The following is a 17708-nucleotide window of genomic DNA, read 5'->3' as shown; positions in this document are numbered from 1 at the left end:
GCTGCACACTCATGGCAAAATGAAAATGAAATCTGTCAAGACAGAAACTGGATACATTCCAAGGCTTTCTTGGTAAAGCAGAAGAGGTGAAGTCTTAGTAATGGATCTGAATAAAGGGTCTGTGAGCTGCATTCCCATCTCCCACCAGAGGCAGCCAAGGTGCAGAGGACAAAAGGGAAGGAGAAATTGGCCTCAACGTTCTTCTTTTCAGGAGGCTTTCCCTGGGGTGGAGACACTCTTCTCTCTGGCTGGCCCCCCCACCCCTATCCTAGACTCATCCTTGGTCCGTGCTCCTTCGTACTCCTTCCAGGGTGCTTGCCCTGACCATCCCAGCACGAGCTCTACTTGCCGGTCCCTCCTCCTGCCTCTCAAGGAGAGGGGGACAGTCTTATTCCCAGAGGCTTCCCGAGGGCCTGGTGTGACACTCAACCATGGTATGAGCTCAATGGAATGAGTGAAGCTTGCATAGAGATTGTGTGGGAACTTCAGGGGTTGGTAGGAAACTCAGGCAGGTTTGGATCGAGTCCTGATTCTAAAAAACCACATACCTGCCAAACCAAGGGAAGCAGCATCCCTCCATGCTGTGCTCCCTGTACCAGGGAAGGGAGCCTGGACTTCTGTTTACCTCCCTCTCATTTCCTCCCCCCTGCTAGCCTGTTGGGACACCCGGAAGGGCAGCCTGGTGGCGGAGCTGTCCACCATTGAGTTCAGCCATCGAGACCCTGTGTATGGCAGCATCTGGCTGCAGTCGAAGACTGGCACCGAATGCTTCTCAGCATCCACAGATGGGCAGGTACCTAGCCAGCCACTGTAGGGGGCGGGAATGTGGGGAGCAGTGATACCTCCCTGGTTCCCCTTCAGAATTCCCAGGGGAAATATTTCCTTTTGCATTTTATTTTAAAATTGAAGAGTAGTAGGGGTGCCTGGGTGGTTCAGTCAGCTAAATCTGCCTTTGGCTCAGGTCATGATCTGGGATCCTGCTCAGTGGAGAGTCTGCTTCTCCCTCTCCCTCTGCTGCCCCCCCTGCTTGTTCTCTCTTGCTCTCTCTGTCAAATAAACATTCTTTTTAAAAAAATTTTATTTACTTACATATTCATGAGAGACACAGAGAGAGAGAGAGAGAGAGAGAGAGAGGCAGAGGCAGAGGGAGAAGCAGGCTCCATGCAGGGAACCCGATGTGGGACTTGACCCCAGGATTCCAGGATCACACCCTGAGCTGAAGGCAGATGCTTTAACCGCTGAGCTACCCAGGCATCCCTCTCTCTGTCAAATAAATAAATAACATCTTTTAAAAAAAAAAAAATGAGGAGGGCAGCCCCAGTGGCACAGCGATTTAGCACCGCCTGCAGCCTGGGGTGTGATCCTGGAGACCTGGGATGGAGTCCCACATCGGGCTTCCTGCATGGAGCCTGCTTCTTCCTCTGCCTGTGTCTCTGCCTCTCTCTCTCTCTCTCTGAATAAATAAATAAATAAATAAATAAATCTTTAAAAAAATAAAATTGAGGAGTAAGTGCACATAGAACAAAATCCAAAAGGTACAAAAGGGCAGACAGGAAAACACCTTCCTCCCTCCTCTGCCCACAAGCCTCCCAACCCCCTCTGCACAGGCGCCCGCCTGCCTCAGCTTCTTACAGCTGCCTTCAGAGATAGTCTCTGTATATAGGAGTGAATATATCTGTCTTATTCACTCTCTTTCTGCACACCTTACACATAGGCAAATATCTGCACTTGATATTTTTCACTTAGTATATCTTGAAAATGTCCTATTTCATAAAGCAGTGCCCCATGCCTATTAAGAACTGCATTAGGGGGACACCTGGGTGGCTCATTCGGTTAAGTGTCCAACTCTTGATCTTTGTTCAGGTCTTTTTTTAATTTTTAATTTTTATTTAAGATTTTTTTTTTTTATTTATGACGGACACACAGAGAGAGAAAGAATGGCAGAGACACAGGCAGAGGAAGAAGCAGGCTCCATGCAGGAAGCCCGATGTGGGACTCCATCCCAGGTCTCCAGGACCACACCCCGGACTGAAGGTGGCGCTAAACCGCTAGGCCACCCGGGGCTGCCCTTTGTTCAGGTCTTGATCTTAGAGTAGTGAGTTTGAGCCCTGCATGTGGCTCCACACTGGGCATGGAGCCTACTTAAAAGGAAAAAAAAAAAGAACTGCATCGGGTATACCATAATTTATTTAAGTGGATTTCAATATGTTGTCATCAAAGGAATAACATAGCAAAGAGTATATTTGTATATAGGTTTTTGCACACATGCAAAGGCACACTGATGGCATATGGTGGGATTTCTGGATCAAAGCATAAAGGCCGGGATGCCTGGGTGGCTCAGCGGTTGAGCATCTGCCTTCAGCTCAGGGTGTGATCCTGGAGTGCTGGGATCAAGTCCCGCATGGGGCCCCCTGCATGGAGCCTACTTCTCCCTCTGCCTGTGTCTCTGCCTCTCTCTCTCTGTGTCTCTCATGAATAAATAAATAAAATCTTAAAAAAATAAAAAGCATACAGGGTTTACAACATTGCTATGTATTGCCATATTGTGGGGATGCTCTAAGAATTCAGATTCCAGAGACCACATTTGGCCATTTTGATGCAGTAGGTCTGGAGTGAGGCCCCAGCATCTGGATTTTATGAAGCTTGCCCATAACCCTGATGACCAGCCAGGGGGAGACCGTGGGCCGGAGTGATGGTTCTTCAAAGTGCATTTTGTCCTGTAGGTCGCGGGGCGCCTCTAACACCCACCCCTTTGGCCCCAGTGACTGGCCCCAGGAAGGTGGCAGAGGTAGGAAAGGCAAAAGCCAGGGCAATTGAGGGACCTCTGGTCTCACAGTGGCCCCATCCTCCCATCAGGTCATGTGGTGGGATATCCGAAAGATGAGCGAACCCACCGAGGTGGTGATCCTGGACATTACCAGGAAGGAGCAGTTGGAGAGCGCCTTGGGAGCCATCTCCCTGGAGTTTGAGTCTACCTTGGTGAGTGTCCCCAGCTCTCCCTTCCAGGACTTTCCATCTCTGGGGCAGCTAGAGCCGAGGCCAGGCCGGGACTACTGTGTGCACCAGGCAGCTGCTCCACGGAGGGCTGGCCCCAGTGTGGTCATCCTGGACCTGCGTGGTCGTTCCAAGGACTTTCCAGCAGGGGACAGCAGGGGACAGCAGAGCTCCTCGCGGAAAGAAGCCAATTGGTCTCAGTTGCACAAAGTCACCGCCTGGCTAGTGGCTGCACTGGGCGGAAGGCAGGTTTGGAAGGCAGGTTTTCACTGAGGACTGGATTCCAGAAAGGCCCCATTCTGGGGGAAGAGCCCTGCCGGAGACCAACACGGAGCGGCCAGGCCCTGCTTCTGCCTCGTGGGGGTTATTTCACTTTCTGGGGGGAAAGAAGAGACGTTAGGGAGGGAAATGAGGTCAGAGGAGGCTCCTTGGAAAACAGAGCACAGGCACAGTTACGCCGTTTAGCAAAAAGGAGGAACCATAAAGAAATATCAAAGTTGACCAGTAACGTGAATGTGTCAAAAGACAGAAGCTTCTAGAAGCAGCAAATGAAGACTCTCTCCAAAGCAAGAAATTGACTTTTCCAGATGAGTCTTGTCTTGGGCTGATTCCTGGTTTATGTTTTGCTGAAGTCTAGGCCTGGCTCCCCCTTGGGGGTTATCTCTTGTTTGCTTTCAGGTCACGTGACATCACTCCCAGGCCCTTGGGTGGTAGAGGTGCTCTGGCTTCACCCCTGCCCTGACAGTCCTCACCTGAGGCTGGGGAACCCGTGAGGGTGAAGTGGGGTGGAAGACAATTTAGCTGACCCCCACCCCTGGGCATCATAGTGAAGGGAGAGATGATGCAGAGAAGCATCCTGTCCTGAAATCAGGGATGTCTAGAGCAGGTGCTGGATGTGGTGGCCAGGCCCCCGCTAGGCCCCAGCTCTCCCACGCCTGTGACAGCGCAGGCTGTGGGCCGGACACTAACAACTGTCTTGCTCGATGAGCTTGTGTAATCACACACCACTCACCCATAAATGGATGAGTCTTAGTGTGGTAAGTCATGCGCTCTAGAACACGGTGCTCCCGGGGCTCAGACCCAGGGCTCGGAGTCAAGGCCCAGGCTCACCATGCCGACCCTGCCAAGAAGCCTGAGGCTGGTGGCACTGGGGCCACCCGGATCTGGGTGCTTCTCCCTGTTATGAGCTCATAGGAGCCCCACCGTGTACTTCATCACTCACTCTCCTGGGCCTTTCAAACTATCTCCTCATTTTCCTTTGACCTCCAGCCTGTAGTCCAGTTGTTTGTTTGTTTTTTGTTTTTTTAAGATTTTATTTATTAGAGAGAGAGAGAGTGAGAGTGAGTATGAGCAGAGGGAAGAGGCAGAGAGAGGAGCAGAGTCCCCACTGAGCAGAGAGCCTGATGCTGGGATCATGACATGAGCTGAAGGCGGATGCTTAACCAACTGAGTCACCCAGGTGCCCCTTTTTTTAAGATGTTATTTATTTATTTGAGAGAAACAGAGTGCACACGTGCAGAGGGAGAGGCAGAGGGAAAGGGAGAGAGAGAATCTCAAGCAGACCCCCCACTAAGTGTGAAGCCCAACACCTTGCTGGATGGATATCATGACCCTGAGATCATGACCTGAGCTAAAATCAAGCATTGGATGCTTGACTGAGCTCCCAGGTGCTCCTGTTCTTTCTTTTTTTCCTTAAAGATATTTTATTCATGAGAAACACAGAAAGGGTGGGGGAGACACAGGCAGAGGGAGAAGCAGGCTCCATGCAGGGAGCCCAATGTGGGACTCGATTCTGGGTCTTCAGGATCATGCCCTGGGCTGAAGGCGGGGCTAAACCGCTGAGCCACCCAGGTGTCCCTGTTCTTCCTTTTTAAAGCCATAAATTTCCTTCCTTTTTAAAGCCGACTGGTGTTCCACTGTAGGTACAGACCACATTTTGTGCAGCCATCCACGTCACTTGGGTTGGGACACCTGGGTTGCTTTTCCGTGTTCGCTGCTGTGAGTAACGGTGCTATGGCCATGGGGATGCAGTGTAGCCCAGGTCTGCAGGGGGTAGCTGGGGGCTGGCCGAGGGCCCTTCCAGCCTCATGTTTTACACTATTTATTCTTTCAGTCATTCACTTATCTGTGAACAGACACTCAGGATCTTTATGACAAAAGGCCTAGTGGACACAATGATGCTACATGCAGAGGTGTTCCTCGTGTCGCTGCTGATGAGTCTCTCCACGGCCTAGAAGAGTCAAGAGGGCTCCCTTAAGATAGGGCCCTTGGGGCACCGGGTGGCTCAGCAGTCGAGCATCTGCCTTCGACTCAGGGCATGATCCTGGGGTCCTGGGATCGAGTCTCACATTGGGATCCCGCAGGGAGCCTGCTCCTCCCTCTGCCCGTGTCTCTGCTTCTCTCTGTGTGTTTCTCATGAATAAAGAAATAAAATCTTGAGAAAAAAAAAATGGGGCCCTGGAGCAGGTGCTAGTGGAGGGTGGGATCTGATCAGGTGAGGCCGGCTCCTCAGGAGAAGCTGGAGAACAGCCTGAGCAGAGGCCTTCACCAAAAGCCCTCCCAGCACCTCTGGACCCTAACACCCCGACCCCAGCAGGCCGCTCGCCAGGACAATGAAGCCCGGAGCTGACGATTCATGGTGCCTTCCACTCCTGTGTCACCCCCTCCACAGCCAACCAAGTTCATGGTGGGCACCGAGCAGGGCATTGTCATCTCCTGCAACCGCAAGGCCAAGACATCAGCCGAGAAGATTGTGTGCACCTTCTCAGGCCACCATGGCCCCATCTATGCCCTCCAGAGAAATCCGTTCTACCCAAAGAACTTCCTGACAGTCGGTGACTGGACTGCCCGCATCTGGTCAGAGGACAGCCGGGAGTCATCCATCATGTGGACCAAGTAAGAGGGAGAGGGACAGAGGGGGCCCCGGAATGCCCTGAGCCTCCATGTGTAAAATGGAGAGAACGCCCCTCCACACACGCCTGAGCTTGTGCTAGGAGTGTCCTAATGCAGCCACTTCCTGAAGGAGTGTGCCTCAAACAGCCTGGGCTGGCAGTAATTACAGCCTTGGGGTAATTTTCGTGCTCCTCTTGTCTGCGTCAGGGGACAGAACCAAGAGGAATCAAGGCCACTTGCTCCTGGTCCCTCAGCTGGTAAGGAGCTGAGGTGGGGTCTGAACCCAGGAAGCTTGGATTAAGAATCTGGGCACCTCATCAGGACAGCTCGGTGGGTCTCCTCTCCCGTGACGGTGGGCATGTAGGAGCAGAGAGGGACAGAGCAGTGAGCTCTGTAGGTGGATCAGAGGAGCCTGCGGGCTCCCCCAGTCTGCTCAGAGCAGAGGCCAAGGGGGGTGCCATGAGACGGATCCTCAGGGTGGTCCCGCTGCCCCTGGGTGAGCCGGGGAGAGCCACATCCCCAGAGATGCTGCAATGACGCAGAGCCAAGAGACCAGAGCAGAGGCATGAGGTGGAGGGACAGGCGCCCTCTCAGCCTTCATTTGTGTGAATCTGGGGTTCCTTTCCAGCTGACGCAGGCTCCTGCAGTGCTGGTGCTGCTGTGGACCCAAATGGGCGTCTTCTCATCCAGGGGTTCCCAGATCTGGTTGCATCAGGATCTCCTGGGAAGGGTTTTTGTTTTTGTTTTTAAGGAACTTTTTTTTTTTTTTTTAAGATTTTATTTATTTTTTCACAAGAGGCAGAGAGAGAGAGGCAGAGACACAGGCAGAGGGAAAAGCAGGCTCCATGCAGGGAGCTCGATGTGGGACTCGATCCCCGGATCCCAGGATCACGCCCTGGGCTGAAGGTAGACACTCAACCGCTGAAGCACCCAGGCGTCCCCTTTTTTTAAGTCCAGATTCCAGGGCTGCTGTATTAGATCTTGCATTTGACCCAGGAATGGGCATGCTAAGGATTTCCCGGGGGGCTTTAGGATTCAGCCTGTCTTTGCTTTTGGAGCAGAAATCCGGTGCAATCTCCCCATTCTACAGGGTGGAGGGAGAGGTCCAGAGGTAGCACTCTGTTCCCGGTCCCATAGTGAGTTGGAGGGCACCACACCACCTGCCCAGGTTCTGACTCTCCCATCTCATACATAGCTATAGACTCATCTCATCTCACATATAGACTCTTTCATTTCATGTGCAGATACAGATGTTCACCCATTTTACTGAGGTGTCACTGACATGGAAAAGGCTGCACGTCCTCAGTGCACACAGCTCTCGAGTGTGGGGATAAGTTGCACCTGTGAAACCATCACCACCATCAAAGCCATAAACATACCCATCACCTCTCCCTTACCCCCTTTATTATAAGTATTCTTGGGAGGGAGGGGGTAAGAACACTCAGCAGGAAACCTACCCTCTTAGCAAATTTTACTATTTGGTACAGCGTCATTAGCTAGAGGCACTACCAGATCACACTAGGTCTCCAGAACCTTTTTATCTTGCATAAATGAAAGTTTGGACCCTTCGACCATCACCTCCCTATTTTCCCCTCCTCCCCCCAGCCCCTGGCAACCAGCGCTCTACTCTCTGCTGCTGTGAGTTTGACTTTTTAAGACTCCACATATAAGTGAGATCATGTCATATGTGTCTTTCTGGGTCTGGCTCATTTCACTTAGCACAACGTCATCCAGGTCCATCCACGTTGCTGCCAATAGCAAGATCTCCTTTTTTTTTTTTTTTAAGATTTTTATTTATTTATTCATGAGAGACACAGAGAGAGAGAGAGAGAGGCAGAGACACAGGCAGAGGGAGAAGCAGGATCCATGCAGGGAACCCGACGTGGAACTCGATCCCGGGTCTCCAGGATCACACCCTGGGCCGAAGGCGATGCTAAACCTCTGAGCCACCCGGGCTGCCCAGGGTCTCCTCTTTTTTAAGGCTGAATAATATCCCATTGAATTTCCAGACTACATTTCCTTTATTCATTCACCTGCTGATAGGCATTTAGGTTGTTGTTTCCATTTCTTGGCTGTTGTGAATAATGATGCAATGAACCTGAGAGTGCAGGCATTGAGATTCTGATTTTAATTTCTTTGAGATTCTGATTTTTATCCAATTTCTTTGGATAAATACCAAAGAAATTTATCCAATTTCTGTTTTTTTTTTAATTTCTTTGGATGAATACCCAGAAGTGAGATTGCTGGATCGTAGGGTAGTTCTATGTTTTGTATTTTCAGGCACCTCCACACTGTTTTCCACAGTGGCCGCACCAGTTTGCATTCCCACCAACCCTGCACGAGGATTCTCTTTCCTCCGCATCCTCAGGAACACTGTTTCTTGTCTTTTTGATCATGCCCATTCCAAGAGGTGTGAGGAGCTATCTCCGTGTGTGTGCTTTTGTTTTTCTTCTCTTTAATCTCTTTCTGGTTTTGATTTGCATTTGCCTGATGACGTGTGATGGTGAGCACCTTTCATGAACCTATTGGTCATCTATATGTCTTCTTTGGAGAAATACCTGTTCAAGTCCATCGCCCATTTTTTGATCAGGTTATTTGCTTTTTCGCTATTGAGTTTTTTGGTAGGAGTTCCTTATACATTTTGAATAGTAACCCTTTCTCACATGTAAGACTTGCAAATATTTTCTCCCATTCCATAGGTTGCTTTTTCATTTTTCATACCCCACTTGTTTATTTTTGCCTTTATTGCTTGTGCTCCTGGCATTATATCCAGAAAATGGTTGCCAAAGCCCATATCAAGAAGCTTTTCCCTATGATTTCTTCTAGGAGGTTTATGGTTTCAGGTCTTAGGTTTAAATCTTTAACTCATTTTGAGTTCATGTTTTATATATGGTGTAAGATAGGGATCTGATTGCATTCCCCACCACAGAAATCATCAAAAAATCTAGATCCTACTCAGTAGGAAGTATAGCACTCTTCTAATGTCAATATTGGGAACTTTTCTGGGCACACTCTTCCTCTGACTCCTTTCAGTGAGTCCCACGGCTGGAAGACTGGGCCCAGATCCAGCAACATGAGCCTGTTCCCTGGAGTTAGCTGTGGAGAAACACCAGTGGCTAGCCCCTGGGCAGGATGAGAGACTTTTTTTGTTTTGTTTTGTTTTTTGTGTTTTTTTTAAGATTGATTTATTGATTTGAAGGAGAGAGAGAGAGAGCACAAGCTGGGAGAGGGGCAAAGGAAGAGGGAGAAGCAGGCTCCCTGCCAAACAGAGGCCAATTCAAGGTTCGATCCCAGGACTCTGGGATCATGACCTGAGCCAAAATCAAGAGTCAGATGCTTAACTGACTGCACTACCCAGGTGCCTCAGCACCAGAACCTTTAAAATGCCCTCTGTGAACTGCTGGTGAGTGAGGTTGGCATAACTAGAAGTCAGACACAAGAAAGAACTTCCTACCCAGCAATGAGACCCTAGAGTCCAGGGGGCCTGGATGAGTAGAGCCATGGCTTAGCGGCCTCTCTGTCCCTCCCAGTCACAGCAGTCCTGACCCCAGGATCCCCACAGGTACCACATGGCTTACCTCACCGATGGTGCCTGGAGCCCAGTGAGGCCGGCAGTTTTCTTCACCACCAAGATGGATGGAACCCTGGACATCTGGGACTTTGTGTTCAAGCATTGTGAACCTGCCCTCAGTCTGAAGGTCATGTATACCCCACTCCCCATACAGCCAGGCCCTCAAGCCCTAGAGGCTCAGCAAAATCACTTGGGAGAAATTTAAAAAGAAAAGAGAAGCAGAAAGCCTGACCTATCCCTTCAGCAGCCCTGGGATGGTCTCCTGGCAGCTGACCCTTCTGTCCTCAGCTAATGTCACGTTTGCAGAGCTAGAGCTGAGCCCTGCTGCCTTGCACCATGAAAGGGTGTAGGGAAACTACAGTTTGGGAAACTACAGGATGGACATGGGGCTGGGGACTGAGGGGTGGAGTGGAGGAGGGCAGGGGGCAAAGTGTCTTGACAGCCATTCTCAGAGCCTGAGCTTCATTTTATGAGTCAGGGGAGTCCCTGAGGGTGTTTGAACACAGACCTTGGCTAAGTGCACCCCTTCCCGGGGCCAGATCATCAGCTGAGAGTCTCTCCTCCTCAACCAGGTCTGTCTGGCCCCTCCAACAGGTGTGTGATGAGGCCCTCTTCTGCCTCCGGGTGCAGGACAACGGGTGTTTCATCGCCTGCGGTTCCCAGCTGGGCACCACCACGCTGCTGGAAGTCTCCAATGGGCTGTGCACACTCCAGAGGAACGAGAAGAACACAGCTTCCTCTGTACGTGCCCCGGGCTGACCTGGTCCCCGGAGCAGAGCAGGCTAGCCGGAGAAAACTGTCGGGCTCCCCTCTCACCCCCTGGGAAATGCGGGGACCTCTGGGGAGGGCGCGAAGTGTCCTAAATGAGCATGGAGGTGGGGTCAGGAGTGTCTGAACCAGCCCTGGCTTGCCCACACAGTAGCCCACGCAGTAGCCTACGTAGTAGCAGAGCCACCCTGGGCCAGTCACCTCTCCCCTCCCAGCTGGTCACTGTCCAAGTGGTTTGATAGGACAGTGCGTCTAGTTTCATAGATGACATTTCTTTGCAATAGAACCTGTCAAAGGCTCAGAGATGCTGTTAGAGAAAACAGAGGGAAGGCGGGGACCCTGGGGAAGAGGGCTGGGAGGCAGAGATTGGGTACCACCCCCCCACCCCACCTCTGGGGACCCCCCTGCAGTGGGGCCTCCCCAGCACTGTGCACACATACTGTGGAGCTGAAAGCCAACACCCTGGCTCTGCTGGGACTGTGGGCCCGGCCCCCAGCAGGAGCAGGTGTCCCTGGGGTCCAGGGCCCCCCATGCACAGCCAGCAGCTGTGTTCTGGGAACCCCTCGGAACTGCGCGACTCAGCGGCTCCGCTCCTGCCTCCCCACCTCAGTGTCCCTCCTTTCTTGCCTTCGGGGATAAGCGGAGTCCCAAGCTGGGAACCGGCCACCGCCTTCTTCTCACAGGGCCCCCTGTCACCGTGTCCCCCAGATATTTGAGCGGGAGACCCGGCGGGAGAAGATTCTGGAGGCCAGGCACCGGGAGATGCGGCTGAAGGAGAAAGGCAAGGTGGAGGGCAAGGAGGAGGACCAGAGGGAGGAGGAGCCCATCCTCACCCTGGAGGAGCTGGTCACCAAGGCGGAGGAGGAGTTCTTCGACATCATCTTCACGGAGCTGAAGAAGAAGGAGGTGGAAGCCATGAAGAAGTCAAAGCCTGTAGGTCCCGAGCGGGGTGGGGAGGAGGGATGGGGAGGAGGGACAGGGACACAGGGGGGAGCAGTGGGGAGGAGAGGTGGGGGCATGGGGGAGGGGCGGGGACACGGAGTGAGGGAGGAGCCCCGGGCCTGGGTGCCCCCAGCTGGGCTCGCTGACCTCCTGGATCACCTCGGGCAAGTGGCCTCAGCAGGTGGACCTTAACTTGTCCACCCGGCAAATGGGAGACATTATTCCCTTCCTCCTGAGAAATCCTAAGTCTCCAGGTGGGCTGCAGGCTGCTCGAGGGCAAGAGCCAAGCTCCACACTTCCCATGGCCCTCCTCCCCTCTCCGGGCCAGTCCCGGGGACATGCATGTGGCCGCCAGATGGAGGCCCCCGGGGCCCAGTGAGCCCGAGGCCCAGGCAGGAGGGCCTGGGAAGGTGGAGGTGTGGTGGCCGGGCCGCCGACCCCGCCTGGTGTCCGGGTGCGATTCGTGCTGAGCTCATCCATCTGTGCCCCCCTCACCGCTAGGACTAGGGGAGCATTTTCTGGCTGAGAAAGTGGGGCTGGGTCCTTATACCCATTATTTCTAATCCGGGTCACAGCCCTGCGAGGAATTACGTCCACTTTACAGGGGAGGGGGCCAAGGAGACTCAGGAGGAGCTAGCCCGAGGTCACCCAGGCAGCAAGGCGACAGAAGTAGGACGTGTACCCGAGTCTGTCAGGTGCCCTAGGCCGTTGCTGCCGTCCACACCCCCTGGCTCTGAGCAGCTCCCAGGCCCACAGAGCGGGTAACAGTCTCCGATTCTGCACTGTTTCTGCTGAAACAGGATCTGAAGGCAGACGAAGAGGTGGAAGGAGAGGACCAAGGGGAGGAAGAAGCTGCCCATGTCGAGACTCCGACCTAGAAGGGTCAGGTCAGCCGTGCCCGCGGCCCCACTCGCCCCACGCCTCCGTCTCCCACCTCCTGGCCCTGCACTGGCTTTGCTTGTGGGCCCTGAGCGCCCCCCTTAAAGTGTCAGTGGAGGGAGGGCTGGGGTAGCAGGGGGACCCTGACCCAACCCGACACCCCGCAAAGGGCTGACCCCCACTGTCCCAAGGGGTCCCTCCTTGGAGGGAGGGAGGAGGCAAGGCTCATGCCCGAGCTGGGGACGACTCCTCTCAGCCAGCCGAGCACACCCTGGGCCTTTAAGCCAGGCCCCCTGTGTTCCCTGGGGTTCAGCCTCCCCACGGCTTTTCGGATAATCATTTTCCTTCGATGCTTGCAGAGCCTCCAGGCGGGCTAGCCTCAGCCGTGGTGGGGCCTCCGAAAGACCCATGCGTGGGAGAGAGGGGCTTCTCCTTCTCCCTTCCTGACCCCCCCACCCACATATAACTGGGAAACACAGTCCGTCCACTTCTAAAATGTCCCTCACCACCCCTCCCCTCCCGGGCACGTTTACCTCTGAGAGGAGATGCGCCAACAAGTTTGATTATTCTTGGATGCCTGCAAGCTACTATCTTAATTCTTACAAAATTAAATTAATAATAATGGTGCATCCTGTGCTGAGAGCTTTGCGTGTTATCTCATCTAATTCTTTTTACAAAAATCCCCGGAAGGTTGGTATTCCAATTATCCTTACTCTGCAGAGGAACATTCAGATCCCCGGAGAAGTATGAGGACTCGCCCGGGGTCACAGAGCTAGCACAGGGCAAAGCGGGGACAGGAACCCAGACAGCTCAGTCTCCACTCTGCACGACAGGCACACGCTGGGCCCATGGGGACACCAGGAACCAGGCACAGCAGGGCATTGAACGACCATTACCAGAAACACCGGAGGCAAAAGGGCCCCTCAGAGCCAGCTTGCACCAGAAGTCCCCCAACTGCCATTCATTCTGTGGGTGTTGGATGGTCCGAACATTGACCCAAAGTGGCCTTTAAAAAATAGGGAGGGACCCAGGGCCAGCCACTCTTTGTGACCAAAGGAAAAACAAACATCATGTTGCCCTTATGGCTAGACTTGGATAAAATAATCATTATGGGCCATATTTATCGAGTGCGTGATCTTCACAACAGCCCCAGAAGTGCGATGCCCATCTTCAATCCCCAAGTCACCGATGTGCCACATGAGACACAGAGAGAGGGACCAATACCTGAGTCCCAGGGAGAGGAGTGGGCTGGCCAGGATTCTGCTCCCCGCCTGGCATTGCCATCCGAGCAGAGGGCGCCCACACGCTGTGTGTCCCGCTCTGTACCGTCTCCCGCAATAGGCGCCTTAGTGAGCCCCCGAGCTGCCCATAGAGCCGTGGTTTTGACTGGGGGTGATTTTGCCCCCAAAGGGACATTTGGCAACGTCTGGGCACATGCACACTTTGGATTGACATAAGGGATTGGGGGTGCTTCTGGCTTCCAGTGGGTGGAGGCCAGGGGTGCTTTCCGATATCCTACAAGGCACAGGACAGGCCTCGCTACAGAGAGTGATCCAGCCCAAATGTCAATACGCTGAGAAACCCTGACTTAGAAAAAAAATATCTCTGCCAATGAATTGTCGGGGGGAGAGTCACAGTGCCCTGCCTGTTGCATCAGCCCCAGGACACTGACGGACCCCTCCATGAGTGGCTAGGACGACAAACTCCAAGGGAGAATATTCTTTTCTATAACAGGATTTGGGCCTTTGGCAGATGCTTGCAAAGGTGAGCCACCTGCTGGGGCGAGCCACCTGCTGGAGCCTAAAAACACCTTCAGAGAGCACCCTGAGGCAGGGATGGAGTGGGCATGGCGGAGGACAGGACGGCTGCTGACATCGCCGGGCAGAGGGCAGTGGGGGCTCTGTGGGGTGATGCCCAGCACTGCCTATCCTCACGGCCATGAACTTCTCCTCCCTGTAAACCGGCCTCACCCAGAACCAGCTTAGTCTTCTCCAAGGGAAGCAAAACAAGACCACGAAGCATCACTGGAGAACCAGAGGCTGCTGGAAACCCCCTCCCCCATGGGCACAGAATGCAAAATGTCAACGGTGGGGCCTGGATGCCGGAACACATCCGAGCAGGGCTGGAAAGTGGTGGCAACGGCAGCCAGCCCTGGGGTCCACAGCACAGAGAGGGCCCTCCCGTCTGTGTGTGCACACCTGCGGGAGAGGGTGCTGCTTCTCTGGGTCCTGTTCTGCTCAGCCGACTAGATGATGCTTCAGCCTGCAGCTATGACAGCCCAGCGGACTAGGGGGGAGGTCACTGTCCCACATTCACTGCTGGCTACTGTGGGGTACTGGCTACTGTGGCCATTCAGTCGGAGGCCCCTGGGGAGACACTGACTGTCAGGTTAGGCAAAGGTGACTACTGGAAACCCCCAGGGTCACACCAGAACCCCTTTGGCTCTTCCCTGGCTCCCAGAACCAGAGACCCCGGAGCCAGCTCCTCTGAGTGCTAAGGACCTATGGGATGAAAACAAAACAGTGGACAGAGAGAGGCAGTGCCCTCTGGAGCTTACCGGCAGGTGGAAAGGGTTGAGCTCCAAGGTCTGCACCCTGCACCCAACACCCTGCCAGGTACAGACCACAGACCACAGAGTGGTGAGCAAGCCAGACGTAGACTCTGCTCTCCTGGAGCTTGTACGCCAAATGGGAGAGACAAGAGCTGACAAATAGGGAAATATAGTACAACAATAGCACAGAGTGGCATCTTCCAGGATGCACAGTATGCTCCGAGTGGGATGCTAGCAGGAAGGAGGGCTTCTTAAGAGGAAAATCCTCAGGGGACGCCTGGGTGGCTCAGTGGTTTGGCGCCTGCCTTTGGCCCAGGGTGTGATCCTGGAGACTGGGGATCGAGTCCCACATCAGGCTCCCTGCATGGAGCCTGCTTCTCCCTCTGCCTGTGTCTCTGCCTCTCTCTGTGTGTCTCTCATGAATAAATAAATAAAATCTTTAAAAAATATATATATATAAAAGAGGAAAATCCTCGATGGATGTCTTGTTTCCCAGGGGCCTTTCATTCGCCCTCCCGGGCTATAGGTAGCCATAGCCTCTCACAAGCAGGGGCCGACTTTCGGCCCAGAGAGTCACAGGGTCCCAGAGAGTCACAGCCTTTTAGAAAGTGCTCAGGGCCCATCGCAACCAGTGGATTCCAGCTGCGGGCAGGTTTGGAAGGAGGTGGAGAATGTCACAGATTTCTGACCGAACATACAGTTGTTTCGTGGAAATAATGGTCACTGGCGACATCGACATCCAAGAGCCCAGCAGTGGCCTCCTCCGAGGGGAGCCTTTGGCCCACTGGAAGCTTCAATTAAGTGAATGAAGATCTGAAGAGCTCAGAAAAGGGGGAAAGGACGTGTACGATGAGTTTTGAAGAAGCCATTTGTCTGTGCCAGCCCGACAAGTAAGTGGAGGATGGACCTCCAGGGATGATCGGAGGGAGCAGCCCATCGGGAATGCTGCCCACGGTTGAGCACGGCCAGCGCAGGGGTAGGATGAGGGGATGGGCCAAAGAAGAGGCAGAGAAGGCCAGGACTCCAGGCTCCGGGGCACGCTCCGTGTGGAAGGCAGCGGGGAGCCAGGGCGGGATCTCGAGGGAGGTAACAATGCCGATCTGTCTTTTAGGACGATGCTGGTCAATTGACTGGAAGGTAGAGAAACCATGCAGGCTGCTATGGCCATCCAGAGGGGACACCGTGAGGTCCCAGCCCCCGGGCAGGGGCAGTGGGGATGCAGAGGAGGGACAGAAGCAACGGGAATGGATGAGGGATCCGATTCCCGGACAGACTCAGCGTGTGGAGGGTCTGCACTGAACCTGGTCCCTGCCCTCGTGGAGCTCACTCTCATGGGTCCCTAAGGGCAGAAGTCGAGTTTTGTGGAGAAGAGGGGTCCGATATGGAGGATGAGCAGAAGTTTGACAGATGTTGGAAAGTGCGAAGAGGCAGAGGGACAGATGTGTGCACAGGCCTGAGACTGGGACCCAGGACCCGCGTGTGTTGGAGAATAAGCAAGCAGTCAGTGTGGGTGGGAACCTGCCTCTGTGATGGGCCCAGGGAGATGAGGCTGGGAGGAGGCATGAGGAGATGTGGAGAGAGAGGTAGTTGCCTTTGCTTATGCGTTAGAGCCGCACCTCCTCAAAGTGGGCAAGACCGGGGGCAGGGGCACCGCGAGGGGGGGCAGTGCATTGCTCCGGTGACAGGTGCTAAAAGCTGGAGCTCGTTGGGGGCGGGGGGGTCGATGGAAAGGCGAAACACCTGCAAAGGTAGAGGCCCCAGGATCTGAACAGAGAGGACGAAGAGAAAGGGGATGTGACTGATGTGACTGGTGGCTCAGCGGTGTCGTTGACAGAAACTCAGAAGGCGGGCGGAGGACTCGGTTTGAGAACAGAGACAACGCTGTGACGAGTCTCTAAGTAAGGTGGGCTGTGGCCTCCTGCCCAGCAGCCTCTCCTACTTTACCCCTTGGGCCATCCTGGGTGGGCTTCATGCATGTGGAAGAGCAGAAAAGAAAAAGAGCCCTAGGCCAAATGACCAGGGGTCTCTGGTGGCTGATCCAGATAGATGCGGGGTCTGGCCCACAAGCTGGGAGCGTGGTTTCTTTTTCTTTTCTTTTCTTTTCTTTTTTCTTTCTTTCTTTCTTTCTTTCTTTCTTTCTTTTTTTTTTTGTAGTTTTATTTTTTTTATTTTTTGTGTGTCTGTGTTTATTTTTTTAATAAATTTATTTTTTATTGTTGTTCAATTTGCCAACATATAGAATAACACCCAGTGCTCATCCTGTCAAGTGCCCACCTCAGTGCCTGCCACCCAGTCACCCCCACCCCCCGCCCACCTCCCCTTCCACCACCCCTAGTTCGTTTCCCAGAGTTAGGAGTCTCTTATGTTCTGTCTCCCTTTCTGATATTTCCCACTCATTTTTTCTCCTTTCCCCTTTATTCCCTTTCACTATATTTGCACGGTTTCTATCCACATGCGCATCTTCAGGCTTAGCTGATTCTCGCTGCAGCACGCCCGTTTGCAAACCAGCCAGCCGTGGTGTGCAGCCTCGGGGGCCAGAGAATAGGACAAAACCTTAGGGGACCCCCTCCCCCCAACGCAGGAGTGTTTGGTTTCCACCAAGCTTCACCGGGCTTATCCAGGTACCCAATCCAAGGCCACAGGTGGCTTCCTGCGACTGTTTATTAATAACTACACCGAACACAAGCTCCTCGGGGGCGGCCGGGGAAGCCAGTCCCAGGGCGCAGGCTGGCATCGTGCTCTGCCCCTGGATGCGTGCCAGGCTGTCTGAGACAGCCTCGGGGGGAATGAACGGCTCTTCCTTACCCAGCTCCTGCCGCGGGAAGAGATCCCGGCCTGTTTCCCTCACGCAGTCCTTGCAGGGGTCCTGCCTGGCTCAGCTTCACCGGGGGTGGGGGCGCAGGAGAAGAGAGATGAGCCCGCAGGACCCGGAGGACACCAAGGCCCAGAGCAGCGACAGGAAACACCAGCTCTCCGTGGCTTAGCAAGTTGGATGCACATTGGAGCCCTGTTTTCCAAGGGCCTCCTGAGGCCGGGAATCTATCCACTAGGCTCCTTCCCTGTGCAATTGCTGTTATGCTCCCCGACAGTGCAGACTGCAGCGTGCAACTC

At 53.7% G+C, this 17708-nt stretch overlaps 1 protein-coding gene across 2 annotated transcripts in view; it reads left to right on the top strand.

The window, feature by feature from the left end:
• Nucleotides 1-12675, top strand: part of DNAI2 (dynein axonemal intermediate chain 2) — a 29575-nt gene extending 16900 nt beyond the window's left edge. For both annotated transcript variants that reach the window (XM_072746714.1, XM_072746713.1), the window contains exons 7-13: nt 654-793; nt 2857-2979; nt 5666-5889; nt 9449-9584; nt 10052-10198; nt 10934-11158; nt 11968-12675. In XM_072746714.1, coding sequence (XP_072602815.1) covers nt 654-793; nt 2857-2979; nt 5666-5889; nt 9449-9584; nt 10052-10198; nt 10934-11158; nt 11968-12045 — 1073 coding nt within the window. In that variant the 3' untranslated portion in view covers nt 12046-12675. The remainder of the gene's footprint in view (nt 1-653; nt 794-2856; nt 2980-5665; nt 5890-9448; nt 9585-10051; nt 10199-10933; nt 11159-11967) is intronic.
• Nucleotides 12676-17708: the final 5033 nt, after the last annotated feature.

Source organism: Vulpes vulpes, chromosome 2 (assembly GCF_048418805.1).
Source record: "Vulpes vulpes isolate BD-2025 chromosome 2, VulVul3, whole genome shotgun sequence".
Lineage (NCBI taxonomy): Eukaryota > Metazoa > Chordata > Mammalia > Carnivora > Canidae > Vulpes > Vulpes vulpes.
The sequence above is the reverse complement of the archived record's forward strand: the minus strand, read 5'-3'. Positions and strand labels throughout refer to the sequence as shown.